The sequence below is a fragment of the Eretmochelys imbricata genome, chromosome 1 (assembly GCF_965152235.1).
Source record: "Eretmochelys imbricata isolate rEreImb1 chromosome 1, rEreImb1.hap1, whole genome shotgun sequence".
In the NCBI taxonomy this organism is placed as follows: domain Eukaryota; kingdom Metazoa; phylum Chordata; order Testudines; family Cheloniidae; genus Eretmochelys; species Eretmochelys imbricata.
In genome coordinates, this window is record NC_135572.1 from 59,802,986 (window position 1) to 59,822,391 (window position 19,406).

General features: G+C 41.5%; 2 protein-coding genes across 3 annotated transcripts in view; one reads left to right on the plus strand and one right to left on the minus strand.

The window, feature by feature from the left end:
- Positions 1-19,406, plus strand: part of MED4 (mediator complex subunit 4) — a 20,937-nt gene continuing 1,531 nt past the window's right edge. Inside the window, exons 1-6 of the mRNA XM_077811444.1 lie at positions 1-142; positions 10,782-10,848; positions 14,285-14,455; positions 15,214-15,271; positions 17,423-17,509; positions 18,537-18,668. Of these exons, the coding sequence (XP_077667570.1) occupies positions 66-142; positions 10,782-10,848; positions 14,285-14,455; positions 15,214-15,271; positions 17,423-17,509; positions 18,537-18,668 (592 nt within the window). The 5' untranslated portion in view covers positions 1-65. The remainder of the gene's footprint in view (positions 143-10,781; positions 10,849-14,284; positions 14,456-15,213; positions 15,272-17,422; positions 17,510-18,536; positions 18,669-19,406) is intronic.
- The window catches only part of NUDT15 (nudix hydrolase 15), a 17,227-nt gene continuing 8,662 nt past the window's right edge, over positions 10,842-19,406 (minus strand). The window contains exon 4 of one of the 2 annotated variants that reach the window (XR_013345471.1): positions 10,842-11,539. The gene's annotated coding sequence lies outside the window, so the exon portion shown is untranslated. Of the gene's footprint in view, positions 11,540-15,537; positions 16,029-19,406 lie in introns of those variants that run through there. The other variant, XR_013345470.1, reaches the window with a different exon arrangement.

Consider the following 19,406-nt stretch of genomic DNA (forward strand, 5'->3'; position numbering starts at 1 on the left):
TCGGTGCGGGGGCCTGCTGCCCTCTCGCTGCTGCCGGCCGCGGCGGGGGCTGCTCGGGCGCGGCGATGGCGGCGGGCGGGGAGCGCAGCAGCACGCGGGACAGGCTGCTGGCGGCGCTGGAGGATCTGGAGCTGCTGGCCAGGTACCCGCGTGCGCCGGCCCCCGGGAGCCCCAGCCCGGCCGGGCTCGTTACGGCCTGAGTCGCGCCGCCGCCGCCGCGCGGAGGAGCCGGCGGTTCCTGTATGGCGGGGCAACGCCGAGAGGCCCCTGTGCAGGTGGAGGTAGCCCCGGGGACAGGGTCGGGGGAGCCCCTGTCCCCCGGGCCGGACGTGCCCCAGGGATGGGGGGCTCTGTCCCGAGGGCGGGGGGCCCTGCCCCACAGAGCTAGCCAGAGAAAGGGTGCGAGTAACTGAAATCCCTTTCCCCGGCATGGTCTTGAAATGTTGGGTTTTTTCAAATCTCTTTGCTCCGTGTAAAACTAAGGTGCAGAATTCTCTGTCAGGTCTACATCGAATCAGGTCAGTGTCCCGTGACCGTCTGTATGAAAACAAACGATAAAGCAGGACTCGTGGGGGAAAAAAATTGTAATAAAGACGTGTTATTACCCGAATGACTAGTAAGATAGATAATTAAAAATGAATTTTTTAAACGTGTGTTGCTCATATAATACTCCAAAGTATGTTAGACACTTTACAGACATATAAGACATTTCTTTGGTCTGTAGCACTTACAATATATAGACAACATGTAGACAGGTTTCAGAGTGGTAACCGTGTTAGTCCCTATCAGCAGAAAGAATGAGGAGTACTTGTGGCGCCTTAGAGACTAACGAATTTATTTGAGCATAAGCTTTCGTGGGCTAAAGCTCACTTTATCAGTCTGCATGCATCTTATGAAGTGGGTTTTAGCCGACGAAAGCTTATGCTCTAATAAATTTGTTAGTCTCTAAGGTGCCACAAGTACTCCTCATTCTTTCAGACAATATGTAGACCGCTAAAGACTGAGAGGAAGGGATAGAACAAACATTTTTTTAAAATATCTTGTCTGTTTTATTGATCCTTGTCCAAAGCCTTTTTTTGTTTTATTTTAGTGTTCACAATACAACTGCACCTTATTTTCTGTATTGCCTTTCTGTGACTTGTCTATTCGTTGGGGTAGTGTGCACATTAATTGGTCTGTGTAGATTCTGCTGTCTCCCTAATGTACCTAATGAAGTACAATTTGAAACAAACCCTCAGCAGCTCTTTCCTCCATTAACAAGCCCACATACTCTTGGTGTTCTTTATTTTTGTTCTATCCTCATCCCTCTTCCATGCCACAGAAATTTTCCCCACTTCTTGAGACATTAATTATTAATTGAAAGTTTGCTGTTGCTAAAGGGTTGCAAGTAGTGTCCTTTGATTTAGTCTCTTTCCTTCCAGAGAAGCAGGGGCTTTCTATAGATTGCCGCCTCAAAGTAAGTTGGTAACCTAATGTATTTTCCTATTTAGGTGGATGGTTTAACCTTTGTATTTTTCTCAGTTGCTAGGGGTATGAAAATGTTTTTAGTCAGTTTCACTTTTGTTTTTAGTCAGTTTCAGTTTCTTTTTCAGATTATCATGTTCTGCCACAATATTTGGGTTGCAAGTGTTACAGGGAATGTCCTTGTATAAAATTATGCTTTCCATTTTGTATTTAATCATTTAATTTGGCCTCTGGTTCTATAAATGCTTGCTTTTACAAAACCTAAATTTTGGGCAAAATTTGACCTGAGATAATTGTTTCAAAATAATTTAGCAAACATCTCAAGTGGGAGACACTTTTTTTTTAATCAAGACAAACATTCTGAACTTTTTCACTTCCTGCATACATTTATTTGAAGTAACAAGGCCTCCATGCTGCAATCTGTGATTACTCTGGGCACATCCTAGCAGCCATGTGAAACCCATGCCGACAGTTGCACACTTTATGGGAATAAGGGTCTGCCAACATGGATCAGATTGTAGGATCAGAGTCTACATGAAATTATTATACAGAAATTGCCAGTCTGCTTAACTTTAACTATTCCCTCATTACTTTTATGAAAAAGTTATACGAAACGTTTAAAATTATTCCTACCAAGATCAGATAATGATTAGGTTCTGTAAAGATGTAATTACAGAGTAATTATTCACACTCTTTTAAAAATGTAAACTAAATTTAAGTTGCTTTTTAAAAAAATACTATCCAAATTATGATTCATCTTGTTTGTTTATCACTAGGGCACAATGATTCTTTAAAACAATACAAAGACAGAATCTGAATAGAGCTAATATTTATCTGTTGGAAACTGTGTGGAAATTCAAATTCAGGTTAATGACAAATAGGCAAAATGGCGTTTTAAATCAGCCAGTGATTGATACAATGAATGTGAAATGCTCATGTGCAAGGTAACTGCTTTAGTCTGAGCCCTGGTTCATATGCATTGATGCAAATACTACACATTACTGCTTTCTTGACTTCTGTTTTCCCGTAGATCCATGTAGAAAGATTGTCAGTTCTGTGGTTAAATTCTCTGAATGAATGTTGTCAGTTTTGTTTAACAAAAAGAAACATGCAAGGTGGAGAACTGGCAACATTACATTTCTAGTCAAAATTTGTATATCTGAAAACTGACTGTGACATACCCCCGGGATACAGTCTGGGACTGCTGTGCCCTCTTAATTCTCCTCTCTGGACTGTCTCTTACAATAGCATGCTAGTGACAAGCTGTGATCACTGAGCCAACAACATGCAGGAACACACCCAGCTAAACTGCATGAATGGTCTATAAGCCACTCATGAATTATACAGAGAGAGACATCAGCAAATCTCCCCAACCCGCAGTGATGTTCCATTTTACACTGCTCAAGACCTTCTGATTAATTAATTAGCCTCTTCGTCAAAGAATAGTGGACATGCACCAGCCTTTGTAATCTGAGCAGATTCCCCCAAGCACTTTAGACAAGTCACTGATAAGGATAAAACATTAAAATATGTTTATTACCTACAGAAAGATAGATTTTCAGTGTTAGGCACAGAGGTCAATGTTGGTTACATAAGAAATAAAAATAGAATCACAATCTAAATTCTGACTTTTAACAGACTAAGCGAGATTTGAATTAAACAGCTTTTCTCATCCCACTGGATGTTCTAGGCAGTTACAGTTCTTAATACACAGCCTGAATTTGCTTCTCAGCCTGGGACCAATCTCCTCAGTTCAAAGTTTTTGTCTTCTAAATGATCTTCCAGGTGTTGAGATGGGGGTGGAGAAAGGCCAAATGGTGATGTCATTGACCCTCATTTATACTTTCTCACCAGGTGCTAGAACAGGGGTGGGCAAACTACGGCCCACAGGCCATATCCGGCCTGTCAGATCATTTAATCCATCCCTCGAGCTCCTGCCGGGGAGCAGGGTCGGGGGCTTTCTGCGTGGCTCCCGGAAGTAGTGGCTTGTCTGCCCGTCCCCCCAGCTCCTATGCATAGGGCAGCCAGGGCCAAAGGGCTCCACATGCAGCCCCCCCCCCCCCCAGCGCCGCCCCCCACGGCTCCCATTGGCCAGGAACTGTGGCCAATGGGAGCTGCAGAGGCGGTGCCTGCCGACGGGGCAGCGCACAGAGCCGCCTGGCTGTGCCTCTGTGTGGGAGCCAGAGCGGGGACATGCCGCTGCTTCCAGTAAGTGTTACCTGGAGTCTGCACCCCAACCCTCTGTCCCAGCCCTGATCCCACTTCTGGCGTCCGAACCCCTCTGTCTCAGCCCGGAGCACCCTCCTGCACCCCAAACCCCTCATCCCCAGCTCTACCCCAGAGCCCGCACCCCCAGCTGGAGCCTCCCCCTTCCCCCCCACACCCAACCCCTACCCCAGTCTAGAGCTCCCTCCCACCCCCTGAACTCCTCATTTCTGGCCTCACCCCAGAGTCCTCACCCCCTCCCGCACCCCAACCCCCAATTTTGTGAGCATTCATGGCCCGCCATACAATTTCTATACCCAGATGTGGCCCTCAGACCAAAAAGTTTGCCTCCCCCTGTGCTAGAAAGATCCTTACTGTGCTGTGGGGGTTAGGTATCCCCGATTGTGTACTCCTCTCTGAGAGAGTGGATTCTTCTTGATGGGCCATCAACACATCTGGCTGGCCGCATGCGAATCTGTCTTGTCAGTGTTAATTGCTCCTTTGTTGCCACTGAAAGGTTAGCTGTGAGCGTTTTCAGCTTACCACATACTTCAATAACAAGCATATAGCAATAGTTCATAACTTCACATACAATGATAGAACATACAATTCAACAGGATATTAATGTTCAACAGATCAAGACTTTTTACATGATACCTCAAAAAGCCATGCATTGTACAAAACATATAATCATATCACAGTGGTGAATATGGGGATTCCAGGGTGCTATTTTGAGGTACCGAGTGTCAAACCAACTCTTGCAATTTCTGTTACTGTTGATGAAAGATTGGGTTCTTTCTTTCTTTGTTTCATTGCTGACATTTTCATCCTACCTATTGCTAATTGAGGGTTCAGTTAGTTCACTGCTAACATTAACTGTGTGCAAGTTATTTACATCTGAATTGACATCTCATAAGTGTGAGCTGCAGCCCCAGATCATTTCCAAATAGAATTGTGTGTCTCTCGAAAATCTCACTCAGTGATCTGCTGAAGAATAGACTTAGGCTGTGTCTACACTGCCACTTGTAATGCTAAAACTGTAGTCGTTCAGGAGTGTGAAAAAACGCCCCCTGAGCGACAAAAGTTTTCGCACTGAAACGCGCCAGTATAAAGCTACCACTGCTTGTTAGGGGGTTTTTTTTATTGCTGGGAGAGCTCTCCCCCGGCGATAAAGCGTGTCTACGCTGCCCACATCACAGCGCTGTTGCGCTGTAATGTGGGCATTGTAGACATACCCTTAGAGTGACTGACATGGGTTCACTAAACCCGCTGAAAGCTCAAGAAGTGTTACTAAATGGTTTTGAAATAAATGTGTATCTGAACATGAAATTGTTAACTGAAGAGCTCCCATTACTTTCGGAAGGACTGATATTATCTGTCACTATTAGTTTAGAACTAGTTGTACTAGAAATACTGCCCCAGTCTATTATTTCTTCTCAGTTTAAGCTTGTTCACTACTAACAATAGTACGGAGTCTATTTGATTCCTTCTCTTCCACAGTTGTTCTTTAAGATGACAAATTTGAAAATTTTGGAGCCTGGTTGCTGTTTGTTCATCTCTTCTCTGAAGAAAGCTGAGATATGAGCTCATGCCTTGTTTTTCCCCCGGTCCTTCAATAGGTCTGTTGTAATTCCATTTTTGGCTATGGCCTTCAGAAATGGTACTGTCCTGCCTCTGTAATGGTGAATAGTTTTGAATGGATTTTAATCTTAAAGTACTCTCTTGCTTACTCTCCTCAGTTGGTCATTTATAGTTCTGTTCCTATAGGATTGTACAGCTGTAATTCTTTCTTGCAGTTCCCTATTTGGTGTAAAATTAAGGGTAGCGCTAGTGCGAGAATCATTGCATATGGTACTTTTTCTGGTCTTATTACTCCCCTTGCTTCTCTGTTTTTGAGCCTACCACCACTTGTCAGTATAGCTTTATTGCTCACATCTCTTGAGGTCCTGCTTCTGGTTTGTCTGGACATTGGACTGTCTCTGGCCTATCTCTGTGTCCTGCAGGATTTCTGTTAGTACCCAAATTTGATATGTCTGCATATTCTTCATAAGGAGCTTCAGGTGTTGTGTATTGTGTTGATTTCAAATCTAAATGTAAAATTTTTAGCATCTGGATTTATCTGACTCATCATTTTATATATAGTTCTTGCTTGGCCCAATGAAGGTAGCATTTCACATGTGATGACAAGTATTTATCCATGCAAATAGAGAAGTCACTTAAGCTTTCCTCTAGAAGCTCGGAATCTTTAAAATATCTCTCCCATTATCTCTGTTCAGCAGGTTTTGTTAGTGACATTTAGAAACTGCTCCTCTGTCCTTTTTCCAGGAACACCAAGAATGTTTGTTTCTCCTTAATATGTTGTCATCGTCACTGAGCTTTTTAACAAATTGGTAATAGGATTCTTCTCTCTTGTGCCATGATTTTGGGTACCCTGGTGTTCTTTATTTTCCTTCTATTAACCTTTTTTTTTTTAAATTTAATTTAATTTAATTTTAGTGAATTCATATGTGCCTCTTAATGTATTTTTTGAAAGGCTTCCATCTCTCCAAGTAGCATAAAATCAGATTAGGACACTTCTCTGCCACCTTGTAACAGATGGAGTTATTACACCTTGTAACGTGGCTTGGAGTTAAAAAACACTTGCAAATAAGGATTCATCTTCCATTTAGTGAGACATGGACCTATAACATCTCCTGCTAGTATGCCATCCAACTAGTTACTCAGCCTTTCTGAGTCTGTCCTACCTGCCTTTTATATACGACCATTGATCTGCTGCAGTGTGAGGGGCTGAAGCATAAAATATGTTTGTTCTTTCAGCAATTCAGAGCTACTAGTTCTTTGAATGTATCCTTTAGTTTTATAAATAAGCTGATTTCTGATTTTTTTAATTCAATTCAAATAATCAGGAGAGTCGGTCTCTAGAGTCTTTTTTTTTTTTTTTTACTGGAAATGTAATGTTACCAGTTCATCTTGCACATTTCTTTTTGTTAAGTAAAGGTGACAACATTCATTCCAGGGATTTATTCACAGAATAGACTGACAGACTTTCTACATGGATCTGAGAGAAGATGAGGGTCAATTTTTTGTTCAGTTGATTGACCCTTTTGGTTTTGGTACAGTTTGTGTAAGAAAAACTTTATTGCCAAGTTCTGTGTTGACTTACCCTATGCAAATCCTTTGGAGGTAGGATGTATAAATAATATAGAAGTTGGCCTCCTTTCAGGGTTACCCAGAAAGCTCTTAAAAGGTTCCATCAACACACTTGTGTAAATTCATTGAAGAAAATGGGATTGCACAGATTTGACTGACAGAACCTGGGTTCCTTTCTTCTCGCACTCAGTTTGACCCTGAATTTAGGTTGAGTGTGTAGAAGTGGTAGTCGCAGACTGAGCACCTTTGATATGAAAATAGAGAGCCAGTAAACATGGACTTCACCTTAAATACAAACATTGTTAAACATGCTGCTGATTATTTTACCAGAAACATCCAGCTACCATCCAACTTCAAAGTTGCTCAATGTTGGTCTTTTCTGATTTTTCTCTTTGAAAAGATGTACCATAGGAATGAGTACAAATTTTGAATTTGAGATAGTATTTTATTTATATATAGATGTAGATACACACACACACATACTGCTATGCTTTATAAAATTATTCATGTGGCTGCCTGGTTAAAAGAGCCGAACTCCTATGACTTGCACGATTCGTGTTGGGTTTCTATGAAACTTGGAACAGGAGCAGTGAAGGAAGAGAAGTTAAATGGTCATCTTTGTCTTGCAGTGAAGTCTCATATTGAAATATAAGATGAGAGCCAAAATAAACCAAAAACAAAAAAAAATCCCTCCACGTGACAACGTCACAGATCTTGCAACATTTTCTTATAGAATTCCACTGTCAGTGTTTAATACTCAGTAATGGAAGAGCTGATTTGGTTGGAAAGGGGTCTGTCTGGATTGGGAGACTTAGGCCTTGTCTACGCTGGCAAGTTTCTGCGCAGTAAAGCAGCTTTCTGCGCTGTAATTCCTGAGATGTACACACTGCCAAGCCACTTACTGCGCCGAAACTGCGCAGTTGTAGCACTATAAAAAACCACCCCAATGAGAGGCGTAGAGCTTTCTGTGCTGGGGCTACAGCGCCGCAGTTCCATTGTATACACCCTGGTCAATTACAGTGCTGCAGTTGGCCTCCGGGAGGTGTCTCACAATGCCTGTTCTCGCCTCTCTGGTCATCGGTTTGAACTCTACTGTCCTGCCCTCAGGTGACCAACTGTGAGCCCCACCCCTTAAATTCCTTGGGAATTTTGAAGATCCCCTTCCTGTATGCTCAGTGACGCGTGCAGTGGTCTCAGCGCATCTTACCAGGTGACCATGCCTGCTCCACGGACCAGGCGATCCCCCATTTGGAGCAATGCCGAGCTGCTGGACCTCATCAGCATTTGTGAAGAGGAAGCTGTCCAGTCCCAGCTGTGCTCCAGCCATAGAAATTATGATACCTACAGACAGATTCACAATGCATGACAGAAAGGGGCCATGACCGGGACACACTGCAGTGCAGAATCAAAGTGAAGGAGCTGCGGAACACCTACCACAAGGCACGGGAGACAAACCATCGCTCCGGGGCTGTGCCCACGAGCTGCCGGTTCTACAAAGAGCTGGACGTGATACTCAGTGGTGACCCTACCTCCACTGTGAAGGCCACTGTGGATGCTTCTGTGGCTTGCGTGCCAGTCAAGAATGGACAGAGCCAGGAGGAGGAAATCTTGGATGGGGAGGGGGACCCAGAGGCAGAGGATGACTTGGAGGTCAGAGATGCATGCAGCCAGGAGCTCTTCTCTACCCCGGAGGAGGCTAGTCACAGCTGTTGGAGCTTGGCAAAGTGCAACAGGAGAGGAGGCCCCTGATAAATGGCTTTGATTTTGGGAATTGCTGAAGTGAGTTGTTGGGGGCAGGAGGGTTGCAGAAAGCAGGCTTGTGTCTGTATGATGCACATACCACCACATGCCTAGTGTGGGTGGTGGAACAGGGTGTCGATTGACTCCCTCACTTCACAGGAATCTGCCTCAGAGATCTCCACGACAATCTCATGGAGATACTAGGCAATCTGCTGTCGCAGGTTCTTTGGCAGAGCTGCTTTGTTTCTTGACCCATTAAAGGTAACTTTCCTGCGCCACTGTGCCATCACTGGGTGTGGGGGAGGGGGACCATTGCTGCACACAGGCGAGCTGCATAAGGGCCAGGGCAGAAGCCACAGTCTTGGAGAAGACTCTTCCTTGATTCCCTGCTCACCCTCAGTAGCAAGATATATTCCATAATGAACAAAGCCAGTGAAAATATGGGGACAGTAATGATTATAAGGCCCCCCCATACAGTTCTGGCTCTCCCCAAGAGCCATGTGTCCAGTGTACAGTACGGTCCTGGAACACTGATTTCTCCTCCCCCCTGCGGTTACTCACCATTTTGGGGATCTTGTGGCTCATGTGTACTTGCCAGTTAGTGACATTTATGTGAATAGTGGCTGTGTTTTAAATCACTGAATCGGTGGTCTGTGTGTTGCAGACAGTTCTGCGTCTGTAAAATGTTGCATTTTGGCTTCACAGATATGACCTTGGGAGCCCAGCCTCCCTCTTTGTTGTTGCCGGCTGAATGGCTGCGCAGAATTAGAAAGCGGCCACGAAGAACTAAAGAGGACTTTCTGCGTGATGTCATGATGCACTCCGCAGCCGAAAAACAAGAATTGAAGGAGTGGTGGGGCAGCGAGAAGAGGGACCGAAAGGAGAATGCGGCGCGCCAGAACGAAGCCACAAGGCAGCTCTTAAAGGTTATGGAGCACCAAGCAGACACGCTCCAGGCGATATTAGCTCTTCGAACTGAGCAGCTCTGCGCCCGCCCACCCCTGCAGCCGCTGTCGCAAAACTCTCCCATGCACCCCCCAGACACCGCCAACACACTCTTATCAACCTCCTGGCTTCAGTCTGTACCCACTGCATTCCACTCCTGCCCCGTCACAGTCCAGCCCTGCAGACTCCCAGTACCCACAGCACTCAACACCCGTCCCTCTGCAGTTTAGCCCTGCTGAAGTACAGTAGCTGCTGCACTGTATTCCAGAGGACAAGGTTGCATATGATACCTGTACATACACAAATTTTTAACTGTCCCGGGACTCCACCTCCTCCCACACACACCCCTGTGCTGATGTGTTTTTTTTTGTTTGTCTCTCTCCGCCTGTTGTTGTTCTTTAATAAAAGAATTGTTTTGGTTTGAAAGCAATGTTTGTTCCATTTATTGAAAGCAAACAGAACCCTGCAAAGCAATAGGTAATTTTCTTAAACCTTCACTGTGCATCGTCTGCACCAATCACCATCACCGCATAGCATTACAAGCACTGCACTCCCGAGCATAGCAACAAATATTAGTGGCTTTCAGCTTCAAACTGCTGCCTCAAGGCATCCCTGATCCTTATGGCCCTGCACTGTGCCCCTTTAATAGCCCTGGTCTCTGGCTGTTCAAATTCAGCCTCCAGGCACTGAGCCTCAGCAGTCCAGCATATAGCACGCGGCTATAAGCATAGGAATATTTTCATCAGCCAGGTCCAGCCTCCCATATAGGCAGCACCAGTGGGCCTTTAAATGCCCAAAAGCACACTCAACAGTCATTCTGCACTTGCTCAGCCTGTTGTTAAACTGCTCCACTTTCACGATAAAGAGATTGCACTTCAGTACTTGTATGAGGTGAACTGAAAAATACTATTTATCATTTTTACAATGCAAATATTTGTATTAAAATAATAATATAAAGTGAGCACTGTACACTTTGTATTCTGTGTTGTAATTCAGATCAATATATTTGAAAATGTTTCATCCACAAATATTTAATACATTTCAATTGGTATTCAACTGGTATTAACAGTGAGATTAAAAGTACGATTAATCGCGCTTCATTTTTTTAATCGTGATTCATTTTTTTGAGTTAATTGCCTGAGTTAACTGCAATTAATCAACAATCCTAATAAAAATACAGTGTCACTAGTATACTTTTGAAACTCATTGGGGACAATCTGACCTAATTTCTAAACAGTAGTTTAGAATATTGTTTAAAAATGCAAATTTCATTTCAGGGAACTGATTGAAATTTTGGCAATTTCAAGAAACCAGAAACTCCCACAACCAGGAGAGGAGAGCCAGGTAAACAAATTTTCTTAAATATTTGTCTTACGTAGTTAACCTCCGTATTCAGCCTTTTTCTCCTTACCTAGCCTAGCATTCAGGCTAACTGTGTGGTATGAAATTTTTAGCAACACTAATATTTGAAAAGTTTAGTGGTGAGGGCCCAATCCTGCTTCCAGGGAAGTTAGTGACAATGCCCCGTCCCTCCCACATCCAGAAAGCCAAGGACTTTGCCCTGAGTTTGTAAATGCTAGTTGTTCTCAATAGGACTGAAATCCTATGAAATGTGAGAGCAGTGGTTTAACAAACTCTTCAGTATTTTGCTTTTCCAGGGTTTGTTTCAGTCTTCTGCTGTGCTTGTAAGTACTTCAAGGGCTGAAGCACAGCTTCTTGCTAACCCCTGTCCCAGTCCATGTACACTCCTTAAACCCTGCATGTGCCTTGAGCACTGGTGGCAAGCAGCATAAATATTCTGACGAAGCAGTTTACTAGATGGTTCGTCAAGTGCTGGTCTGTAGAGTTTTGAAGAAAATTGTAGCCAGACTATTTCCTTTTGTGATCCTTAGTCCTGATGATCTTAATGCACTCTTGGTCTGGCACTTTGTCAAAATCTCAGCCAGTTCTCTCCCTCTGCGGTTTGAGGGTGGATTTTTGTGTGTGATGGACTGTCCAATTATTTGATATCTTTATGGAATTAAACCCCTGGTACCTAGAGGAAGGAGACTTAATTAATTATACCTTTCCTTTCCTGGCCACTTAAAACAGGCCACCTAAGATAGCTGACAGTATCAGAAGATTTTTCTCCAAGGGGGCATCGAGATTGAAAACAGCAAAGATTAAATACATGAATACATGTAGTACTAGTTTCAGTACTTTACGTACAGTTAATCTTTCCCTTATTATCTACTGTAACTTATTCTTTCACAATAGCCTCCACATCAAACTTTTACTCTTACAAATCCAAAGATTAATTTGTAATGGGAGATGCTGTTAATCCAATTTGTGCTCTGAAAAATCAAGCTGGTTCTCTAAGCATTGTACATCCTTGCCTGTAACAAAGATTTTGTAAGCTGAGTTTAACTGAAAATTGTGTAGATGCATGAAGGAGAATAGACTCCTTTGCATTGGCTCTGTGGCGCTGAACAGAAGTAAAGACTTTATCAAAAGAGTTAACAGACGCAGCTAGAGGATTCACAAAGAACATACCTTGACTAAGGGGATACTTCTGTGTAGTTTGTGGATTACAGCTATGCTTTAGATGAGACCAATGGCCCCGCTGTGAAATGCCCTCACTACCATGTCTCGCAAAGTAACCCTTCTGAAAACAGAGGAAGATGGCTCTGAGTTCCAGCATATTTAGTGAGATGGCTAGTCGTACCATGTTATGTTTGAGGGCATAGTAACTTCTAGTTTGGTTAAAAGAAAAGGAGTCCTTGTGGCACCTTAGAGACTAACCAATTTATTTGAGCATGAGCTTTCGTGAGCTACAGCTCACTTCATCAGATGCATACCGTGGAAACTGCAGCAGACTTTATATATACACAGAGAATATGAAACAATACCTCCTCCCACCCCACTGTCCTGCTGGTAATAGCTTATCTAAAGTGAGCAACAGGTTAGGCCATTTCCAGCACAAATCCAGGTGAGAAAACCTGGATTTGTGCTGGAAATGGCCTAACCTGTTGCTCACTTTAGATAAGCTATTACCAGCAGGACAGTGGGGTGGGAGGAGGTATTGTTTCATATTCTCTGTGTATATATAAAGTCTGCTGCAGTTTCCACGGTATGCATCTGATGAAGTGAGCTGTAGCTCACGAAAGCTCATGCTCAAATAAATTGGTTAGTCTCTAAGGTGCCACAAGGACTCCTTTTCTTTTTGCAAATACAGACTAACACGGCTGTTACTCTGAAACCTGTCTTCTAGTTTGGTTGTAAACCTTTTTTAGTAATGAGTCTATGGCTGTGCACTGCTGGGAGTTGGTGCAAGCTTGGGCTGCTTGTGTTAAAACAGTCTACTAATGGGCATCTAGCTTTAGCCAGTCAGTGCCCATAGTATAAGGGAGCTTGGTTCCCTCTCATAATCACACAGCACAGTGGGTCATTCTTACTGTTCACCAGAAACTTCCTATTTTCTTTGTTGGCAACAGAAGTACTTAGTCAGTCTAGAGTGGCACAAGGAATCAGAGGTCTAAATCTCAGCTTCTGAATCAGCAAAATTTGGAGTGCCACGGAGGTAGCACTGGAAGCTGTCCTTGGGAATAGGCACAGTACTCATGCTAACTGAAGGAACACTGTTGATAGGCTTTGGAAGAAATGTGGGCTTGATGTAGCATAAGTCAAGGACTTCCGTAGTCCACCCAAAAGAACCATTATTTTCATGTGGCACTTCCTTGTACTTCTAAAATCAACCTTACGGTTTTGGACAAAAATAAATGTATTACCTTTGCTAGTTTTGGTTTAGGAAGCACTAATCTACATATGTGTGAAACCTACTAAGAGTTGTGCTAGTAGTGTTGAAGTGAGAACATTCCAGATCAGCAGAGATTTTACTGCATAAAACACAGATTCTGCCGCTTTTAAAAGTGATTCGCTTGGCACAAACTGTTTCAGACTGCACTTCTACTTAATACGCCTTTTTAAAATCTAAATGTCTAGATTTGGCAGCTTCACTGTGACTGGAGTGTACCTGCTATGTCAGTTTGCTAGAGGTAAAATATTTTTTCTAAGGAATATAGTACATTTAGGATGTTCTAGTTAATACTATGGGGTTATGGGCTTGTACGTACAGGGCTGTGTTTCATATATTCAGCAGTGGCATAATTAACAGTGCTGGGGCTGAAATGTTCATAACTAGTATTAAGAATTAATAATTTATTAGATGAATGAGGAGAATTGGCATCTTTCTTGGTACTCTTGCTTCCATGTGTTTGGCAACAGTCCCAACAAGATAAGTCCCTCAGTTGCGTGGGTTGGGGTGCCCTAATTTTGCTAAATTGAGAGCCAAACTTCTCTGGAATCCAAGAAACACACTTACTTTTCATATCTGCATGTTCAAATTTAATATTGAAACTTGTATTTTCCTTGACAGATGAATGGAAAGTTCTTGTTTGCATTCATCAATAAAATCCTCCAGCACGCCAGCTTTGGTACAAATAAATACCTTATTACTATTACCTAAGTACCTTATGTACTTGTTAGCACATGTCATACTTGACCTTCCCTCAAGTTGCAATTTGGACTATCTGAATTGTAGGTTATCTTCCCAAGTAGAAGAACTGGAAACTTCATTTTATTTTAAATATGTTTTGTTTTGGAGACTACAACAACATCAGTGTGAATACCCCAAATCTGACTTCTGCTGTCCCTCCTACAGTTGGATTCCTCTTCATAGTGCAGTTGGTGGATTTTGTAATTAATCAAGCTAAATAAGTTACATAAATATGTTATCTGACAGATTCTGGAGTTGCTGATTCAGAGAGATGGAGAGTTTCAGGAATTAATGAAACTGGCACTTGATCAGGGGAAAATTCATCATGAAATGCAGCTATTAGAAAAAGTAGTCGAAAAGAGGGACAGTGATATTCAGCAGCTACAAAAACAACTGAAAGAAGCAGAGCATATACTGGTAAGTCTATAGGTGAAGTGTTGGCTTTTGAGAGTTGCTGGTTGAGGGGGAAATAAGGGTGGTTGTGCATAACACTGAGTTCCGGAAAAAAACAAAATTTTTAGTTTAAGAAGGTTAAATGAAATTAATTCTTCTTGAAAGCTTGGAAATTACGCTTTCAGTAGCCAGAGTTAAAGTTACTTGCTTTTTGGAAAGGCTGTAATGGTAATTTTCATCCAACCTATATTACTCTTCCTTCATAATAATTTTACACCCCACCCAGTCTGTTTTTACTATTTGAAAGATCTGTAGTGAAAATAACACCTATTGTAAATAATAGGTTAAGTGTGAAAAATCAAACCACTGAAGACGGGTGCTGGTTAAATGAGGAAAGAATAGACGGAACAGATGAATGTTGGACTTCGCATTTTGGCCTAATCCCTTGAGAAAATAGGCAACCCTTTGAGCAACTTGGACTAGTGAAAGCAATAGGAGCCCTTCCCGGATATCTGTGGGCATCACAACTGAGAGAGGATGGTAGCTATTTAATTTATCTGACATCCTAGAGGCATTACTGTGCTATGTGCTCACATAGTAAGTTATTTAAAACACGGGTATACTTTGAAAACATTCACTGTGTATAATAAGATGTTGATCTGATCTTTATTTTAGAGGCAGTTTTTAATAGGATAAGTGGACAAATTCACAGGGCCTCTTTAACTGAGCCTAAGGTTACAAATTAATGAAGCATTGAAGAATAATTTTTCTTTAATAACTAGGCAACAGCTGTTTATCAAGCAAAGGAAAAACTAAAATCAATAGAAAAAGCAAGAAAGGGTGAGTATCAATAGTTTATTACACTATCTGAGGCTTTGAAAACTATATAGCTTTAAGTAATTTATCTAGAGTTCTATGTAAGCATGTAGGCTGATTTCTTTTAATTGTATCATGTAACAGTTTAAGACTTAAAATCAGTGTAAAACGTTGCATGCGTGTAAGAGTTTTCCATTCACTTTGGAACCTCTAAATCTTATAAAGGACTTTGAAAGGCTGGAGTTGTGTGGGGTTTTATTTTGGAAGCGTGTTGTGTGTGTGTGTGTGTGTGTGTGTGTGTGTGTGGTGGAAACATTATATCATAATTTTAAGGTCTAGCTCCAAATACTTTTCCCCGTAGTATTAATTTCTGTGCTGGTTTTGCTTTAGTAGTAATGCATATGATTACCTTAGTTTGTCACACAAGGCACTTACCCTAATATGCTGGTCTACAGTTTGTATCTAATCTTTTTTTTTTTTTTTTTTGGAGGGGGTGGGGAGAGCATGGTGGTTGTTTTTTTAAATGAATGTCAACAATATTACTTACTAAAATCTGTGTCTTGCCCTCAGACTTGCTGGCAATATACTGCGTATCTCGTAAAACCAGTTGTAGTACTTGCATAGCTAAGCTAGTCATTTTTACCAAATAGGTAGGAAGGTATTTTATAGTTATTTGTGACTTTCATACAAAATGATCTCAGGGCATTTCACAAAAATTATACATTGCTTGAAGTGTAGTCATTTATGGAGTGGAGAGTGACTGCCATCTGGCATGTGTACACTGCATGATAGGAGAAAAAGGGAGAGAAGTTTATTAAGTACACCAGGGTAAGTCCCTACTATTACAAAAAATGCCATAGCATCTTACAAGCAGCTTCTGTCTAAAAGTCAGGTACTAAAAGTCTCCTATGAAGGATCCACCCAGCTCTTATATAGCCTTTTTTTATCAGTAGATATCAGTGTACTTTACAAAGTAGACTGCATGGAAATCAGTCAACCTCACAAGGTTGAAAAACTTAGTTAATTTTTGTGATATTTGAATCTATAGTTTTAGAGTCAATATATTGCAAACCAGGTCCTTCTGTTAAGCTATTTGTGACAGACTGACAGTATCCTGCAATGTCCTGGACAAACTTCCTGGAATTAAGATAAACTTTACTGAATTTAGGTTAAACCTTACTGAATTAGGTTTAATACCTTTGGGGGTCCATTGTATTAAAAATGCAACTATGTATGTGTTACTGTGGAATTGTATGTAGCTCCTCCAGGAGAAGGATGGGGATGCTAACGCTAATGCAATTCTTCTGGTTATCAGCCCTATGAAGCCACCCCCCTGGAGAGGTGCACATATACTAGTTCAAACTGGATTCTCTAGAGACCAACAGACAGAGAAAGGATTTTTGAATAAATAGCCTGGTTTAAAACAGGCTTATAGCCTTCTTCCTGATCCAGCAGATGGACAGGACCTCTGATGTATGGAGGGCCCCAATCCTTAGGGAAGGATTTGAAAGACTTGGCCTACTGAGGCCCCATAGGGCTGTGTGCTTGTTCTGAGCTGAAGCCCTGATGAACTTGAAACCACAAGGAAACCACTTGGGTTGGGTACTGAAGGACTGCTCCTGCCAGAGCCCTTGTTTGGGTTGGGGTGATCTCTGGTAAGCTTATTAGCATGTCCGTAGGTTCTTTTATTGTTAATGTTTTCTCTGTAGTACTTTTAACAAGAAATAGGATTGCATAGGAAGAACTCTGTGATACCTTAAAACTGTGGGCAATTACTCTGTTGTTGGTATCTGAAAAGGAAGCCAGCAGGCCAGTTTAGGCAACCTGTCTCTGCTGGGAATAATACAGTAAAGGCAGGGAACTGTTCAGCCTGGAGATACTCATCTCTTTCCCTTCTGACCGGGGTATCTCCACTCAACAAGTGATGGCCAGAGGAGCATGAAGCCTTTCTGGGCCATGGAGGGGAAATATAGGTGCAGTTGCCCTGAACTGTGACATTATCCTCTGCAATGCCTGCATATTGGGGATACTCTTGAGGTTCTGTTAAAATGTTACATCTTTGATCTCTATTTGGAATATCAAAGTGTTTATCGAAAACTATCCAGTCAGGCAATCTCTTGAGAGTATGCTAATCAGGGTGCATTTCCCTTGTAAACTTCTTTTCCCCTTTCACAGGTGCCGTTTCATCTGAAGAAATAATTAAATATGCCCACAGGATTAGTGCCAGCAACGCTGTTTGTGCTCCTCTGACATGGGTACCAGGTAAATTTCATGTTTGACAAATAAGCTGTATGAGTTTGTTGTACTTCCATTGATGGCATGACATGGAAATGTCCTTTCATTATAATATAGGAGCAATAATTAAACACCACCATTTAGTATTTGTTTCATGACAAATGGTATTTTGCTTGGATTTTATAAAGCTTTCCGATATTAAAAATGTTTTTTCCCCTTGAGATACTTAAATACTTACCTTATTTTTTTCCTTGTTGAATATGTTGGAGTAAAACTGGGGAAATTTTATACGTGGCTTTAAATAGCTACAAAACTCACAGCTCTTGGACTCCATTAATAAGTTGGTACTGTATGTCCTCTATTGAATCCTTAGAGACTAACCAATTTTATTTACACCTTTCCACAGTATGCATCCGATGAAGTGAGCTGTAGCTCATGAAAGCTTATGCTCAAATAAATTGGTTAGTCTCTAAGGTGCCACAAGTACTCCTTTTCTTTTTGCAAATACAGACTAACATGGCTGTTACTCTGAAACCTATTGAATCCTTGTTTTCTATGGGGTCCAATTCAAGGTCTTGGTCCTAATTAAAGTCATTAACGGGTCAGAACCAGGTTATATTAAGGACTGTCTCTTCATTCACTTTCCTCTGAGACCACTGCATTCATCAGGGATGTGGAAACTATATAGACATTATTGGGAGTCAGAGGCAAGGAATGTTCAGTGATGGGTCCTAGCCGTCCTGCAGCAGATCAGAATGTGTACTGAAATGAAGTCTTGCTAATAGTAGCAGTGAGAACAGAGATATATCTTCTACTACAGTGAGTTTGTTGTGTACTTCTTTTTCCAAGCTTGACTAAACACAGAATGTAAATGGAGAATATATTTGGGTTTAATTTCTCACAGAACAGGTGTGCTTCCCATTGCTGATATGACCAATCAACACAGTTTTCTGTTTGAAAAGCATTAAAGAAAAAGACTAGCACGAAACAGCTGATAGTTATCTTGCAGATGTTAGCTTTGTTTTAATCATATAAAAAACTATTTGTTTTTAAGGGGACCCACGCAGGCCATATCCTACAGATTTAGAGATGAGGAGTGGCCTTTTGGGTCAGATGAACAACCCATCTACTAATGGAGTTAATGGACACTTGCCAGGGGATGCACTTGCAGCAGGCAGATTGCCAGGTAATGGAAGTATTCAGATGTTTATGCAATGAATAAAAAAAATGCCATAACCATAGCAATTATGCATTTTGTTCACCTCCAAAGTGTCCCTCAGTGATAGCAAGACAGAACTAAAAATTCTGGCTGACGCTGCAGTGGATTAGTTCCCTGGCATTAAGGGATTATTAAACAAAGTAAGCAGTTTGAAAGGCTGACACGGTGTATAGAAAAGCAAGAGAAAATGTATTCTGTTTTATTTGTCCCACTGCTAAATCAAATTGAGATAACTGGATCTTATTGGCAAACCAGTGGAAAAAAATTTCGCTCATGAAAGGAAAAATATGTAGGCTTTCAGCTTCCAATCCATTTCTGTGTAATTTCTAGTAAACTGATTATTTTAAAATCACACACTAAAATATGGAAAACTTTCAGACCAAATTACTACTTTCTTAGCAATGAAAACAAATGTATTGTCTTGAATCATGAAAGGAAAGTTCAGATATGTATGAGGTCAGAAGACTTTTTTCCCTTCTTTAATTTGTAATCTATATCAATAAAATAACAAATGTATTTAGAAGTTCCAGATCTAGAACTGGTGAACTAATATTTACCACTTAAGATAAATTCTTATTGACAAAACCAATTTAAATACTGTGGTGTTTTAAGTGTATAAATTAAGGATTCATTCCGTAATACTTGATTATTGAAATGGCCAATAACAGTGATCTTACTTGGATTCAGTCATGATTGCTTAACTAT